This window comes from Larus michahellis, chromosome 3 (assembly GCF_964199755.1).
Source record: "Larus michahellis chromosome 3, bLarMic1.1, whole genome shotgun sequence".
NCBI classification, from domain to species: Eukaryota; Metazoa; Chordata; class Aves; order Charadriiformes; family Laridae; genus Larus; species Larus michahellis.
The window spans coordinates 77,852,636-77,868,576 of record NC_133898.1 but is presented as its reverse complement, the minus strand read 5'-3'; the positions used below and the strand labels follow the sequence as shown (position 1 = coordinate 77,868,576).

The 15,941-nt window shown below is 40.5% G+C and overlaps 1 protein-coding gene across 4 annotated transcripts in view; it reads left to right on the top strand.

Moving 5' to 3' along the window:
- DSE (dermatan sulfate epimerase) overlaps nucleotides 1-15,941 on the top strand; it is a 37,100-nt gene that overhangs the window by 10,826 nt on the left and 10,333 nt on the right. For 3 of the 4 annotated variants that reach the window (XM_074580905.1, XM_074580908.1, XM_074580907.1), the window contains exons 3-4: nucleotides 2,889-3,351; nucleotides 15,452-15,705. In XM_074580905.1, coding sequence (XP_074437006.1) covers nucleotides 2,942-3,351; nucleotides 15,452-15,705 — 664 coding nt within the window. In that variant the 5' untranslated portion in view covers nucleotides 2,889-2,941. The remainder of the gene's footprint in view (nucleotides 1-2,888; nucleotides 3,352-15,451; nucleotides 15,706-15,941) is intronic. The other variant, XM_074580909.1, reaches the window with a different exon arrangement.

Sequence of the window (15,941 nt, the reverse complement as noted above, 5' to 3'; positions counted from 1 at the left end):
GGCTCTGGGGAGACCTTATAGCAGCCTTCCAGTACCTAAAGGGGGCCGATAGAGCTGGGGAGGGGCTCTTTATCAGGGAGTGGAGCGATAGGACGAGGGGTAATGGTTTTAAACTGAAAGAGGGGAATTTTAGATTAGATATTAGGAAAAAATTCTTTACTGTGAAGGTGGTGAGACAATGGAACAGGTTGCCCAGAGAAGTTGTGGCTGCCCCATCCCTGGAAGTGTTCAAGGCCAGGCTGGATGGGGCTCTGGGCAGCCTGGTCTAGTGGGAGGTGTCCCTGCCCATGGCAGGGGGGTTGGAACTAGATGATCTTTAAGGTCTCTTCCAACCCAAACCATTCTATGATTCTATGATTTAACCAAGAATAAATAAGAATGACTTTGTAGTCCTGCTTTTGTCACTCCCTATTGACTTTCTTCTAGATCTTGACTAAGAATACGCTGCCTATGAATATATTATAGATTGGTTTTCCAGTTATGCTGCTGTTAGTCTAAACAGTGTGGTACAGTGGTTGTTTCTCACGTACATGGTAAAAAGAGGGTTTACTTTCTCTATTAAATACACACATGCATAAGGGGAAAAAATGAGGGGGGTTATTGAATCCTTAAAGTATGGCCTATAAACTTTAAACAATGCTGGACGTATTTGATGATGGTGAAATACCAGGAAATGTGTGTTCATATTTACAAAGAGGGAGTTCTGGGCAACCTTACTGTATATTCCCTCATCACTGGTCAGAGAGACCCTAATTTAGGGAACTCTTAAAGCTGTCCCTAAATTTATGTACGTGCTTAATTCTTATTGATGTGCAGAAGTATTTACAGAAATCAAACTAAGGAAAAGAATGCATGAAGTCCTTACTGCTAGCTGGGATTTTTTTCTGATTGTGTAAGCCAGGAAACTTTTTTCAATGTATGATGATCACAGAAAAAAAGTTACAGGCATTTTTTGCCTTTTTTCCGATTTTTTTTTTTTTTTTTTTTTAGGTTCTTTCCTCTACCGCCAGTTCTAAAGGATCCTAAAGGCTTTAAAAAAATTGTGTGTGTTTTTTTTCTTTAATTATGAAAAAGCAGTTCTTCTCAACAGTTAAAAAGACTGACATCATGTTTCAAACATGATGTACTGGTTTGGTTGGTTTTTACCTCCTTCCTTTCAAAATATACTGTTGTACCGTTTCCTTATTTATAGATGAGAATATGAGTAGACTTGAATATGTTTGGATAGACTATGGTATATGTTTCTTTGTATGTGGTGAGAGAATATGTAGATATAGTAAAGGTATTACCAAATAAACCACCCTGTGATCTCCATAATGTGTCCTGTAATAATGGTTTTACATCCAAAAAAGGGCAAATCTTACCTGCAAAATGCATTAAAATACTAAGAAAATGTCATCTTCCATTAGGCTCTGTTAAAGCAATTATGCTACGCACTGTGATATATAAATGCAGGCAGTTATAGGGTGCAATATTATTTTTACCCTAGGCAGGAATGCACAAGAAAAGATGTCCTTCTTGGCCAAAGTTGCTTGCTCCCAAATTAATTTTGGGAGCTGAACAAAAGTACTTAGAGGGTCTGTGTCCCCAGTAATGGTTGAGGGACCAATCTATCAAGGGTGTCTCATTGCCTATGCACATATTAATGATATTGTTGAATCAGGATGTGGGTCTCTAAATAAGGTTTTAGCAGCCTAAGCTTCTGTTAGAAAATTTTGGCATCTATAGGTAGGGAGCTATGGGGAGAAATAAAAGGTTGCTTTGTACTTCAGCTGCTTATGAGTTTTATGACTGAATCCTATGAAACAGGTTTTCCATGGAAAAAAATATTTCATATTTGTTTTGGGGTTTTTTTTTTCCTTCTGTCTATTTCTCCTTTTAATAATTGAAAACTACTGTTCATTATTTACATAAAACTGTCTCTCTTGGGTCTGCTTTCTGTAACCTTTCCCCTTGGAAGAATTCTAGGAATTTGCTGGCTTTCCTCAGGGGGATCCTGGCCATGTTTTATCTGAGACTTAAGGCTAGATAGTTGATAATTTTTACAAAGTAACTTACTATTTTAAATACTTGCATTTAACCTCTGCATAGATTTGCCATTTGAGCACGTTTTGAGAAGTCTCGTATATAGGAAAATATGCTAATATGCGCTTTAATTTAACATTGAGCCGCCTTTGTAGCTGGCAGTAAATCTCCACATACAAAATGGAGAGCCTCTTAGAAAAAAAAAAAAAATAATGCTGCAAAAAACCTAAGTGCCCTAAAGGCAAGGTATTTCAGCTGTTTTTCTAAGGCTCTGCCGCTTTCTCTTTCTCTCTCCTCTCTTTCTTTTTATTTTTTTTTTTTTTGAAAACGAGGACGTGTCAGAACCAGAGGCCTCGAGCGAGCGCTGTATAAAATGACCCCGGCGCAAACCTCCAGCATTCCTCATCCTTCCCTCTCCAGCTGCTAACATCAGCCAAGGCAGCACGCAGGCTTGGCTGCCGCCGGCACAAGCTCCCTGGCTCTCCCCCTTCCTCCTCCCCTCCTGCCCTTCTCCGCCTGCCAGTACAGTCAGCACTGCTTCGTATGAGGCACCGTTGCAATTATTTGAAATCTCGAGCACAAGGGCTGTCGGCGCGTTCCTTCGCCTCGTGTCAGCTGCCGGAGGGAAAGATGTGGGAGGGAGGGGCTTTCTTCAAAGTGTGCAGGTTTTGCTTTAGGATGGATTGCTCAGTAGGTGTTTTGTCTGAGGTGTTCCTATAGAAATCATTTGAAAGCCACCCGGACAATACGTGGGTGTTTTTTTTTAAGTCCAGATGGAACCATTATTTCCTAGAGAGCATCCTGAATTACAGTGTCTCATGGATTCATTTTCTAACTCTCTCTTTCACGTCCATCTGCCGTAGGATATTTCAAAGATGGTTTGGCTGCCGGTGAGACTTGGAGATCTGATGCCACAATGAGGACTCACACACGGGGAGCCCCAAGTGTGTTTTTCATACAGGCGGTTTGCTTCGCCTTCGCCTACGGCGCCAGGGAGGACGCGATGGTTCCTTTTGTCAATGCCAACTATGACAGCTACCCCATGCTCTACTTCTCCAAAGGGGACGTGGAGGCCCTGCGTCTCCAGGCTGCCACCACGCACCAGCACATCGCAGCTCGGCTGATCGAGGCAGTGCAAACGATGCTGTCGAATCCCCTGGAGTACCTTCCTCCCTGGGACCCGAAGGAGTTCAGTGCTCGGTGGAATGAAATTTACGGCAACAACCTCGGGGCCCTGGCGATGTTCTGTGTGCTCTACCCTGAAAACATCGAGGCCATCAACATGGCCAAGGATTACATGGAGAGGATGGCAGCTCAGCCTAGTTGGTAGATTTTTGTCTTTTTTTTTTTTTTAAAGTTGTTCTTACGGTATAAAGTGCTTGCAGTTGGAGGAGTGAGTGGATGAATGAATTGCTTAAATTATTTCAGTTGCTCTAACATTCACTTTAACAGTGACTAACTTGCTGAATGCATTTACCCACATCTGGACCAGCAGTGACACGCAGCTTTTCACCTTTCCTGGGCTTACCCTGTTGCAAATTAATGCTGAAAGAAGGAGCATGACCCTTTTGTGTAAGGTCCTAATTGCTGTAAAGATAAAAAAAAAAAAAAGAAAAAAGAAAGAAATCTAGAACCACTCCCCATCAGAAGGCAGGGTTTCACATCTGATTTGTGGTGAGAAGTGCTAAAAGTGTAATTTGTTTAATCTCTTTTTTTCACAGACTCATACATATCTTTTGGGTAATTCTTCCTTGGGTATAATTCAGGAAAGGGGGACCTATGAAAAGGGTATAATCAGGTGTAGGTAAAAATGACACACTTGAGTTCCTGCAGTCTGTTCTAACATCTGTCTGAGCTTCGGTTCAGACTTGCAGCTCCACTTGGCTGTACAGTTCTTGGGCCTATCCTTAAGAAATACTAGGACATGATAAAGATAGTTGTCCATCTGATAGTTTGTGCCATCGGGCACGAACTTGAACATAGGAAGTTCCACCTAAACATGAGAAGGAACTTCTTTACTCTGAGGGTGGCAGAGCACTGGAACAGGCTGCCCAGAGAGGTGGTGGAGTCTGCATCTCTGGAGACATTCCAAACCCACCTGGACGCATTCCTGTGCAGCCTGCCCTGGGTGACCCTGCTCTGGCAGGGGGGTTGGAATGGATGATCTCCAGAGGTCCCTTCCAACCCTACCATTCTGTGATTCTGTGATTACTTTACTGAAGCTGCCCGAGTAACTGGCATTTTGATGACTGCCTCCTGGATTAACTTCACCTGGATGTGAGTCGTCATCCACAAGTTAGTCTGTCCTCACTGTGCCACACTCTTTCTATGGGTACAAAAGTTAATGTTCTCACTGTACGAATGAGTCTAGCAATTGGGGACCCCAAGGTATTTGTCCTTCTCCTCATCTTCCTTTTTCATACCCACCAGCAATTTATCTCCCCTTTTTCCTCAGGCAACCACATACCACCCTGCAGCAGTTGCTACTCAGTGCACCTTGCAGACTGTGGCCCAGGGTTGCTGCCACTGTGAGGAGGTCAGAGGATGGGATGTGGGCTTTGCCAGGACAGTGGCTTCTGCCCACGGCAGTGAGCTGACTCCCTTGTCGCCGCTGCTGTCCTACAGCTCCATGGTGGCAGCAGCTCAGAAGAAGTCTGTGTCAGGTTTCAAGTCAGCACAGGAAGAAACATTAGCTGTTCAAGCAATATTCAGTGCTCAAACTACTATTCCTTACCTTCTTTGGGTTAAGACCAACCAGTAGTGTCCTATAAACAGCATCCATCCATGGGTTGTCATTGGAATTACGCTGGATTTGAGCAAGCATAACTTGGGATCCATATCCTCCTGGTGGGCATGATTTAAAAGGCATTACAGTGTTGGGGTTCCCCTATACCAAGTATTAAAGCGGTGAATGCCACGGAAATACAGGAACTAGAACAAAGGAAGCGGTGGGAGAGAGAAGGGGCACACTGCGCTTAAGTTGCTTACGTGTCATGGAAGAGAGAACACATGGGAATTGTGAAGAAAAGTATTGACACAACAGGATGGTGGAAACTTGCAAAATCTTACACTGAGGCATAGCAATACAAAGCTTGTCTTACTTATCTTCAGAGGCAGTCTGTGTTTCTCCTGGCACACTGGCAGAGAGATAGAGCTGCGCAGAGGTGAATGCAAGGATGCGTAACCATCTCCAACAGGACCTGCAGACTACCCCAAAACTCAACACCTTCCTCCCTAGTTTCATTGTTTGCCCTCTCTTATCTTCTTGTGACGTTTTGTAGAAATATAGTTACATGTTTTAATGGCATAAGAAAGAGGAGCAAGTAATGTTTTGAGTGGTGGAACTTACTTGTGTCTGCCTTTCTCAGTTTCCTGAGAAACTTCTTCACTCACTGTCCCAATAACCTCATTTCAGTTCCTTGTGTCCTGTGATTCCTGCCCTGGATTAATTGTAGTTCCTCTGTCCCTTGCCATAATGCTCTCCTTTGTCCCAGCTGACCAGATCCCAATCAGAACTGAGCAGGTATCCTGTTTCCACTTGGCTTTGATAATATTTACCTCCCCCGAACTACTGTTTTTCTCAAGCAAGTGTCTTGCGTTACCTCAGTGAAAGAGAAGCCATCCTTTTCCCACCTTTCCCTTCTGATGTAGACATGTCATCCAGCAAACATTCAAGGTTCAATCAGGGTTCTCTGCTTTGCAAAAGAAGCAGGTGCAACGCGCTTAGTAGGGGAAGTACAGAAGGAGAAAATCAGAAACACAGGTGATAAGGCTGGGATAAGCTGCCCTTTTTATAACCTCCAACTGTCCAGCTTTTCAAATGCTGTCACAGAAACACGGATCTGGTTTCCATGTTTGTTTTTCCCCTGAGAACTTATGGCTGAATGCTGTCAACGTGGAGTTCACGCTATAGCTCCATCAGTGATGGCAGTAATACAGATCCCTCTCACTCACGCAACAGTGGTTTTCAGGAAACTGTAGGAATGTCCCATCTCTGAGGCCGGCGCTGCTCGGTCTGGCTTTGCTCAAATAGATCAGCAGGTTCATAAGCTGAAGGAGTGGACAGACAGATTGCGTAAATCTGTTTTTCCTAAGAAACTCAACTAAAAAGTACCAGAAAACATGTTACTGCACACACTTCTCCACTTAGGATAAGACCAGGAGAACAAACACGGCAAATGGGAGGGCTGTGTCAGCGCTACTAGCGGGCATTTAGATGTTATGGCATCTAAAGCACTGCGTAAGACTGTACGTGAACTGTTCAGGCAATGTCACAGTAGTAGAATTTAAAAAAATAAGTTGTCCAGTCTATTTAGGCATTTTTAATTTTCCTTGGACTTTGGGGAATATATAATTCTGGGTGATACATTACAATGTTATCCTTATTAAATAATTTGAGGGCACACGTGTTCTGGTCAGGAGGGTGGAAAGAAGCAGTGGTTTTGGTGTTGCCCAAGTTTGGAGCCTTGAATGTTAGGAGACTTCTCTGCCAAAACTCCTTATGTCATCAGTAAAGAGGGCTTGTCCAGAGAGGGATCAGTAAGAGAAGTAAATCAGAGGAACTTTTCTCTCCCTAGATTTCCTCTATAATGTAGGTGCCTAAACAGCCACGTAAATTGCCCCCCAAATGTCTTTTTGTCGCTGACAGATTCATCAGCGTGTGTTGGAAAGTTAAATCTGGCGGTCACATAGATTCCTTGCTGGCAGCTCGATTCTTTCAACAGTATAATGTGGATTTCTTTTGACTTCTGCTGACATGGCATTGACTCTAAAATAGCTCTAGAATTTAAAAAAAAAAAATCCCATTGGATGAATTTCCTCTAATTTTTGTGGCGATACTAAATAAAATTTAAGCCTTACCAGAAAACGAAAGTGTATTTTGGTAGTGTGAGCAGTAATTGTATAAAATAAATATAATTTAACATATCACTGGTTATTTGTCCCAGAATGCCAGGAGATTAAGGAGACTGACGCTTTAAATTTCATCTTTACGTTAGCGAGAATCCTCAATAGTCCAAATACGGCTCAATGTCTCAGGATACGATGATGAGAAAGTCTGCTGGTAATTGACAGAGGCACGGAAGGGGCATGTCATTAAGCACTTTTGTCTATTCTCATCTATTACAATAGTCATATCACATAATAAAGTACGCCCTTAATTGAGTTCCCATTCATGTAGGCTAACGGAGCTTGAGCCGTTTGTCATAACAACCGATGTTGATGGGCATGCTGCTCATAACAGAGCATCCGTAATTGCTGCATCCTGGAGTGGGTTTACATTTTAAAATAAACAAAGGGGCAATGGCTAATAGCTAACTATAGCAATCACCCAGAGTCATATGGGAACGGACAGTGTTTTGGAGACTTGCAAGAGCAAGGAAACACAGTGCATTAATATTTCAATAAAAAAAAGATGAACTTTGATGGTTTCGCCTGTAAAAATTAAAAGCTGGCGTTAAATAACTTGCTTGGTTTTTTCTGGGATTTGATATCTAGGTGCTGCCTAAAATCTTAGGGAAAGTTTGTCCTTATATTTAAGCCGCATTATCTTATTTTACAGAGAACAGAGGATATAGATGAGTTTTCTGGCATTTTATCTGTGACTGGCCCCTGGAGCACTCCCCACCAGAAGTGCGTTTTTGGCTGAGGGAATCTGTACTCCTGATTCTTTCCATATGCTGCCTCGGCCCATTCCCGCACCCAGCGGAGTGATGTAATCGGAGTCACACATCGTGCAGAAATAAGAGTCCAGTCAGATTCTGCGTTTTGGACAAAGCAGTGAAAAACCCTCTTCTTTAGTAAGCCCGCCTTATAAACGAATGCCTTAGAAGTTCACAAATTCTGCACCCTTCTTACAGCAGGAGAGACGTCCCCATCTGCAACTGCCAGACAAGAGATTTCTGTACTTACTTTTTTTTTTTTTTTGGCACATAGTCGACACACCGTTTTTAACGACAAATATGTTACCAATGTGCAGTAAGGTGTGGGATTTGACAGTAGGGCTGGCTCTGTGGGTTTCATAGGGGAGATAATTACTGTCGAGCACGTGCAAACATTCCAAGGAAATAGCAGCAAGTAGGGAGAAGCTAATGGCAGGCTTCGGCATGACAAATCTGTGAGCTTTCTGCTATTTCTTATTAACCAGCAATCCCATAGCCTTCTGTTAGTCCCTGTTTATTAAAAGTATTGGAGCATGGTAAAGGACCATTGCTGTTAGTATCCAGATGGTGCTTTGTGTTGAACAATATGGATTACAAAGTAAAAATACTTAAATATAAATAATTAAATGTGTAGATAAATGTATAACTAAAATAAATTCACATGTGCCGAGTTAAAATAAAGTGAGTCCCTGTGCTAGCACCACAAATTTAGAACATGTGTTTGACTCCCAATAATCAACCAGCAGTCACATTCAAAGAAAACTTAGGAGGGTCTTATAAGACTGCGGCGTAGAAGTTAGTATAAAAGAAGCTTGGGGGATGCTGAGATAGTCTCCTACAGGGAGGAAGAAAAAGAAAAGGAAGGGTAGGAGGATGAATTTGGTATCTGGAATATATATTATGTTAGTAAGTGAAATACCAAACCCTCATGCTGTTTTTATCTTTTTCATATGTAGCATTTAAAAATAGAAATTGTGTACGACTGTGAAATTAAATGGCTAGCTGGATTTTGAAGAGTTTCTTTTATACCTTCTTTTTTAATTGATAGGATCTCTGAGAGATAAATTGGTGCTGAAGTTCTCTGGTAGCTACAGGGAGCTCACTTTGTGGCGTGCCTGGTATAAAAATTTGCTACAACAAGAGCTAGAGGTAATCTGTTGAAATAATAACATAACTAAATTTCTGTGTCTGCTTAATATGGCACTCAGAACTACTAAAACAGACTCAGTTCTTGTTTATTAATGTGTCAACACAGGGGGATCATGATTGATACTAAGAGCAAGCCCAGCGTGAAAAGCACTCTCTTGTGATCAAAGCCAAAAACGAGAGAAGAGGTTCTGAAAGAAGCTTTAGAAGCGGCAGAATGATCATTCCTGTTGGAGCGGGTCCAGTGGAGGGCCACAAAGATGACCCGAGGGCTGGAGCACCTCTCCTATGAAGACAGGCTGAGAGAGTTGGGGTTGTTCAGCCTGGAGAAGAGAAGGCTCCGGGGAGACCTTATAGTGGCCTTCCAGTACCTGAAGGGGGCCCACAGGAGAGATGGGGAGGGGCTGTTTGCAAGGGCATGTAGCGACAGGGCGAGGGGCAATGGTTTTGAACTAGAGCAGGGTAGGTTTAGGTTAGACGTTAGGAAGAAGTTCTTTACAATGAGGGTGGTGAAACACTGGCACAGGTTGCCCAGAGAGGTGGTGGAGGCCCCATCCCTGGAGACATTCAAGGCCAGGCTTGATGAGGCTCTGAGCAACCTGATCTAGTTAAAGATGTCCCTGCTTACTGCAGGGGGGTTGGACTAGATGACCTTTAAAGGTTCCTTCCAACCCAACACATTCTATGATTCTGTGATTATAGACCTATGGGGAAACAGAAAGAAAGAGGATAGAAAGTAGATGAAGGTTTCCAAAGGAGTAAAGTTTTTGTTGCCTCCTCAACACCTAAGCAGTACAACCCTACTTTCATAGTAAGCTCTTAAAACTTGTGAAAAATGCTGTCTGTGTTGCTTTTTTTTTTTTTTTCCATATTCATATGAATGTAGCCCTTTACATTTAACCACTCCTTTGCCTGTCTTCCTGTGAACTGGGCTGCAATGAACACGAGCATGTCAGGCTGCTGCTGAAACACGACTGGTAAAGAGATAGGAGCAAACTTGTCATGTTTTACCTTAGACCCCGGAAATATAAATCATCAGTGTTTCAAGGACTTTTTTTTATTCTTAACATTTTTGCTGTTGCAAATGATGGAGCACTTAGGTTGTGCAGATAATGGGGGTTTTGTTTTGGCAGCCAACCAGAAAAATGTGGACGGGGTGAAAGCTGAGAGGTTGTTTTGGATGAAACAGATTTTTTTTCAAGGATTTTTCTTTTGTCTTTCCAAAACAAAAATTGGAAGATCTTGTTCCATTCAAGAAGAAAATATTCCATTTGAGCACAAGAAAATATTTTGTTTTGGAGGCTTTGTAAGAAAAAGTTAGTCTAGTTTATAAAATAAATGTTGGTGGTCTCATTCCCCTTGGTAGGTGTACTCCCTCTTGGTATGTGTACTCCCTCTGGCCACAGAAGAGTATTTCTCTCCTTTGCCTGACGGGAGGTTTAAAGCTGTATCTCCTTCCCCCAGCAGTGGGTCAGAACAATAGCAAGGGTCTGTGGAGTGCCAGGGCATTGCCGTTGGCACTGGGAAGACTGTACAATTACGCAGCCAATTTCAGGACAAAGTGGTCAGCTGGTGCCATTACATGCCACATTTGCATCCACGCGTGGCATTTAATGTGCATTAAACTCAACCATGCTGTTAGCTACCTCCCATGTCTAAGTTCGATTGCATCAAAATGCACTAAAGGGTTGCCCTTGAACTAATTTTCACCTGTAAGCCTTTAGAAGAGAGCCCTGACTCATTTCCTTTGCGTGGAGGTTCAGCGCTGAGGAGGGAGTACTGGCACGCTTCCTTCAGCCATTAGCTTAATGTGCCCTCAGCCTCCGAGAGCTGTTCTGCAGTAAGTCATTTGTCATGGGAAAGTTTGGAGCATTAAACTTCAGGATGTGGATAACTTGTGTAATGTAAGTGTAAGGACATGCTTAATGCTTCATTTTGCATGCAGTGATGCCATATTACCTATTGACATAGAGGCTGGAAATCAGATCTTACACTGCCTGGAAGGGTACTCTATTTCTCAAGATAGTGTTGTTTTCCTATTTACTTCTATTTGTTTTTAAGAACTGGATACAAAGAGAAGGAAAGGAGATTCTAAATATCCCACAGGCCATGATCAGGGGACTCAATTAGGGGAGTTTGATTTAAATCCTGCCTTGAACTGGGCAGACAGTGGGGTTTTTTCCCTCTTGGCTTATATTTCTTAGAGAAATGCTAATACTCTGGTTTCAGTAAGGAAATAGTTATTAGTAGAGAGAAATGAGGGAAAGATAGAGAAAACCATTTGTACTGAGAGAAGAGACATTAGTAGCATTAAGAATGTTGTCAAGACACGGAGAGGTTGTGGTAATCTTACTACAATTTTTCTTGTTGTTGATATTGATTTTTACTTCCCATCCAAAATTTTATACATTTGGTGTACTTATTTAGAGCACGGCATCGTATTTAGTGAAGGTGGTATGTACACTCTCAGCCTTGGACAATGCAATGCTTGCGTGATGGTTCTTGACATCCTAAATTGATGGCTGAAGAATTGGGTTTAACCCCCCGCCCCCCGCGCCTTCACATTGATTGTTCATTGTAGAGGGTGGCAAATCTAAAACAGATAACCTCGTTGCCCCATGCTAAAATTCTCAACACATGTAGGAAAACCATACTACTTATCCATAATGCCAACCATTCTTTGTGCGGAACGATGCATATGGCTTTGGATGTTCCTGGAGTTTGATCATTAGACAGCAAATCGTTCAGCGCTTTTTGCTCTTTTATAAATCTCCTCAAGTTTCCAGATAGGCACCACTTTCAAATACAGGTAAAGGCATGTAAGTGTAAAAAAAATAATGATTTTTTTTTTATACTGTCTGTAAGGATGCATTTATGGTTTAGCTGTTATTTTAAAATATGTTTTAGAATTTTTGGAACAGTTGCCTTTGCTAAATGTGCTTATATTTGTAACTAACTGGATGCTCTATACTAACGAATCCATTATAGATATTTTAATTTACGTTGGATTCATTTTTTTATAACATCTGATACCTTTAAAAGGCTGAAGAGGCTAATGCAGCATTGAGGTAAAGGTTACTTGCTGTCTTCAGACACAGTTAATTGCTAAGCTGAGGTTCGTACTATCTGATGTTCGGTCTTACTCCCGAGAGGCTTAGAAAATAGCTGTTTCCCCGTGCAAAGCATCTGCATGTTTTTACCTATCTTTATTAGTATAAATGCACACAACTTTTCTTTAATATTTCAAAGCAGAGGAGTTAATAGACAATCCTGAAAGCTCTTTTTTTCAGTGCAGGCCTATGGTACCACGCTTTCCCACGGTTTATCAGCCAGGCTGTTTACCAAATCTGACACTGGAGATCTGCTTGAAAAATGAGAGCGTAATTTAGATACAAAAAGTATTTAATGCTTGCTACTTGACCATTCTTCTTGTGAATCATGTTCCACATTGTTTGGTGTACATTGCTTCGTTCCATTGAAATTCAATTAATGGAGGTGCACTGATTTATATCAGTTACAGAGTTACTACTTCAAGAGAGCTTCATTTTAAGAACAGATGTTGACTCTGGTTTTGTATGCTTAGAAATGAGGGTCTTTAAATCGTCATCTTTAACTTTCTCTATTACTTGTGTGCATCTCCTTTGTTAAATTCTATACAAGACTTAACTATACAGAATTGCAATTGGAGGGAAGTTATGACAAAACTACTTTGTCTAACCTGAGGTGGGTAACTCTGACAATATGTAGGCTTAGGATGCTTAACATACAGTTTTTTACACTGAAGGTTGTTTGGTTTGGGGTTTTTTTTGATGAAGAAATCAACAACCTACGGTCATAATTGGTGGATTTAGCACTTCCCATGTGCAAGAGTGCTTTCTATGTTATCACAAGTAGTGCCCCAGACACTAATATGTGCTCTTATACTATGGAATTTGATGCAGTATTGCATTTGGAACTAAACATAAATTTAGCATACATCTTAACAATGGAAGTTACAATAAATCAGTTCCACTGACAAATCCCATTTAAGATGAAGTCAGGTAAAGATCATTAAATAGCTTTAAGCACATTCTAATTAGCACTTTCTATGGTGTTATACACCATATGGTGTATAACTGAACTTACGGTGTTATCCTGAACTTTGAATTAAATGTTTTAAATTAATTCTTTCATTGTTCTTGTCTTCCCCCCTAATGTATAGCTTAGCCTCAATAACTTTGTAATTGTTTCAGGCAGAGGCCTTTAAAATGGTATTTCCTGTAACCATTTGAACTTGGATTTCTGAACGTGCAAAGGTTTAGTGTAAAGCAAAACTGAAAATACTTTGGAAATTAGGATTCGTGATATAGCTGGTCAATGGTATGTTCGCATGTCAAAGGATTTCTGACAGCAATCACAGTGCCAGGCCGTTGCATATAACTGGCGTAGAATGCAACTTTACTTTTACACGTAGGACTAACAACACTTTAAGAGGTTTTTCAATGATGAGGAAAGATGAAAAAGCAGAAATAGAGATGCAGAGAATTAACTGAGATTGAAAAATAACCAGTTAACTCAGATTTTCAATTTTTGTGCCTCAGTGACACAGTATAAATACATCTGGAGAGTCAGAAGAGTTGCTTGCACAGTTCAGCTACGTTTTCTTCCAGTTTATCTGGAAATACGGAAAGAATGAATGTCTAGGAAAGGCATGTAAATGGTTTTGGCTTACAGGTCTATAATTTTTTGCACAACAACAAAGTGAAAATGTAAGTAAAAATTTTTACTATACCTGGCTGTAAACCTTCACTGATAAGTTTAGAGTTTGAACCAGGAAAAAAACGACAGAGAAATGTTCCTAACATTGACCACAGAGAGTAGCACGTGGATGTAGAGAAGATGAGCAGTAAATTTCTAGAACTTTTTCTCCTAATGCTTTGACAGTTATTTGTTACCACACTTATAGCTGTTTGTCTTAATATTGTTCACAACCATTTTCTGTCAATGCCTGTCTGTTAAGAAGCAAAATTGTGCAAACAAAATAATCTCATCCAATAAAAACCCTGGTTCAAAAAAAAGGTCAGATTCTGCTGCTTAATGCTGAATGCATTCATGTATTTGATTTAAAATCAGTGAGATAAAGATTCCATTTAAAAAAAAAAGAAAAATGAATGTATAGCTTCACTCAGCAAAAGATGGGATTGAAGCTGAGAGAAGGTGAACGCTTAAAACTTTTGGAAATTCCGCTACTCAAAAAGCCTGCAGAGGCTTTCCTTACATACAGGAATGAACGTGCCAAGTTCATTTGAGTCCTTCCAATGATGTTAGATACACTGAAATAAAAATTAAAGGTAATTTTTCTCACCTGTACATGTTGTGTTTTACCACAGTTGCAGTGCCGTAGGCTGATGGTCATAATTTCTACGTGGTTCATTCATGCATTTTGAATGCAAATAAATGCTCCTATAGGAGAATGAGGATTTTTTAGAAAAACTTGCTCTTTTGATATTTTTTCTCATCTGTTTCTTCACACTACTGTTTACACAAATTAAGATGAAATCATATTTATAGAGTCATAGAGTAGTTGAAGCTGGAAGGTGCACGTCTTCAGGAGCACAACACAATATCCACTGATTGCAGTAGGACACGCTCTCATCTCAGCAATTTAAAATTCCTTTCTGTAATAAAAAATATACTGCAAAGAAAGTAAAAGAAGAGAACAACCATGAAAGCAACTGATGATTTTTCAGTTTATCAAAGATTTTTTCTCACTGTGTATTCCTTCACATTTTTTTTTCTGTAGAACCATGGGCTGAAAGTACTGTCAGTGCTGCAAAACTAAAGTCTTTGCTACACAATGTATGCTTGATTTAAGAGAAATATTTGTTCTACACTACCTCCACCTCAATTATAAATTTTCTTGATACGAATTTACTGTTTTGCTAAGTTCAGTGTAATCATTGCATACAAGCAGGTAGTTCCTAGAAAATAATTTTGAGTAGTGGCATTATTTTACCTCTATGTTATGCTAAACACTGGTGGGTTTTTTGCCATTAAGTATGTTAATTTGAACTGTAGTCATGAAAGTAAATTTCATCGTCTCTACTTCTATCTTTGTATGCATTTGTGAAATGAAGAAAAAGCATAGTGAGTTATTTTATTATACTTTCTTTAAAAACAACTTCGGTTCCATAGCCACCATTCGGGAATTTATCAACATTTGGCTCCTTTGGAAAAGAAAAAGATTGCTACAGATTTTTGGAGGAATATAAACTGTGTGATTATACTTTCTCACAAAAATGATCTGAATCTTTCTTCAGATAAATAGATTCCATTTCTGTACAAGCAATATACTGCATCTCTGTTTCTTCTAGCAAAACCCAGAATATTGCAGGCACTGTTTTAATATTTAACAGATTAATATTTCTAATAAAATTACCGAGCTTTGAAGGTTAGTGTTGTCCATACTTAGGAAAGAAAAAAATGGTCTCAGAGACTTGGTAAGTAGCTTACTACTGTTGTAAAATTCAACATGAATTGTCTAACTTCAGAGACATTAAGTCCTATACAACCCACAGTACACTAATGGAGAAAAATAAGTAGGCGAAACTCAATTACTTGGCATCTTTCTTTATTGACAGGCTGGTGAAGGATGCCCCATGGGATGAGGTCCCTCTCGCTCACTCCTTAGTTGGTTTTGCCACTGCGTATGACTTCTTGTACAGCTATCTTAGCAAGACTCAACAGGAGAGATTTCTTGAGGTAATTGCCAATGCCTCGGGATATATGTACGAAACATCATACAGACGTGGATGGGGCTTCCAGTACCTCCACAACCACCAACCTACCAACTGTGTGGCCCTGCTGGCTGGAAGCCTGGTTCTGATGAATCAAGGTACGTGCTAAACCATAGGAATGTTTTTCTGAAGTGTATCAACTCAATCAGCCATTTATGCAGCAAAGTTCAGGAACTGATAGAAATGCTTCTGGGAGTACAGCGGTATTGGGTTTGCTCTTTTGCTGCTTAGAAAAATTTAATTTAGTGAACAGAAAAAAAAGTCTGTGGGCAGATGTAAAAGGCGTAACATATGTGCATATATACCCATGTATATAAATTCATCTAAGTGATTC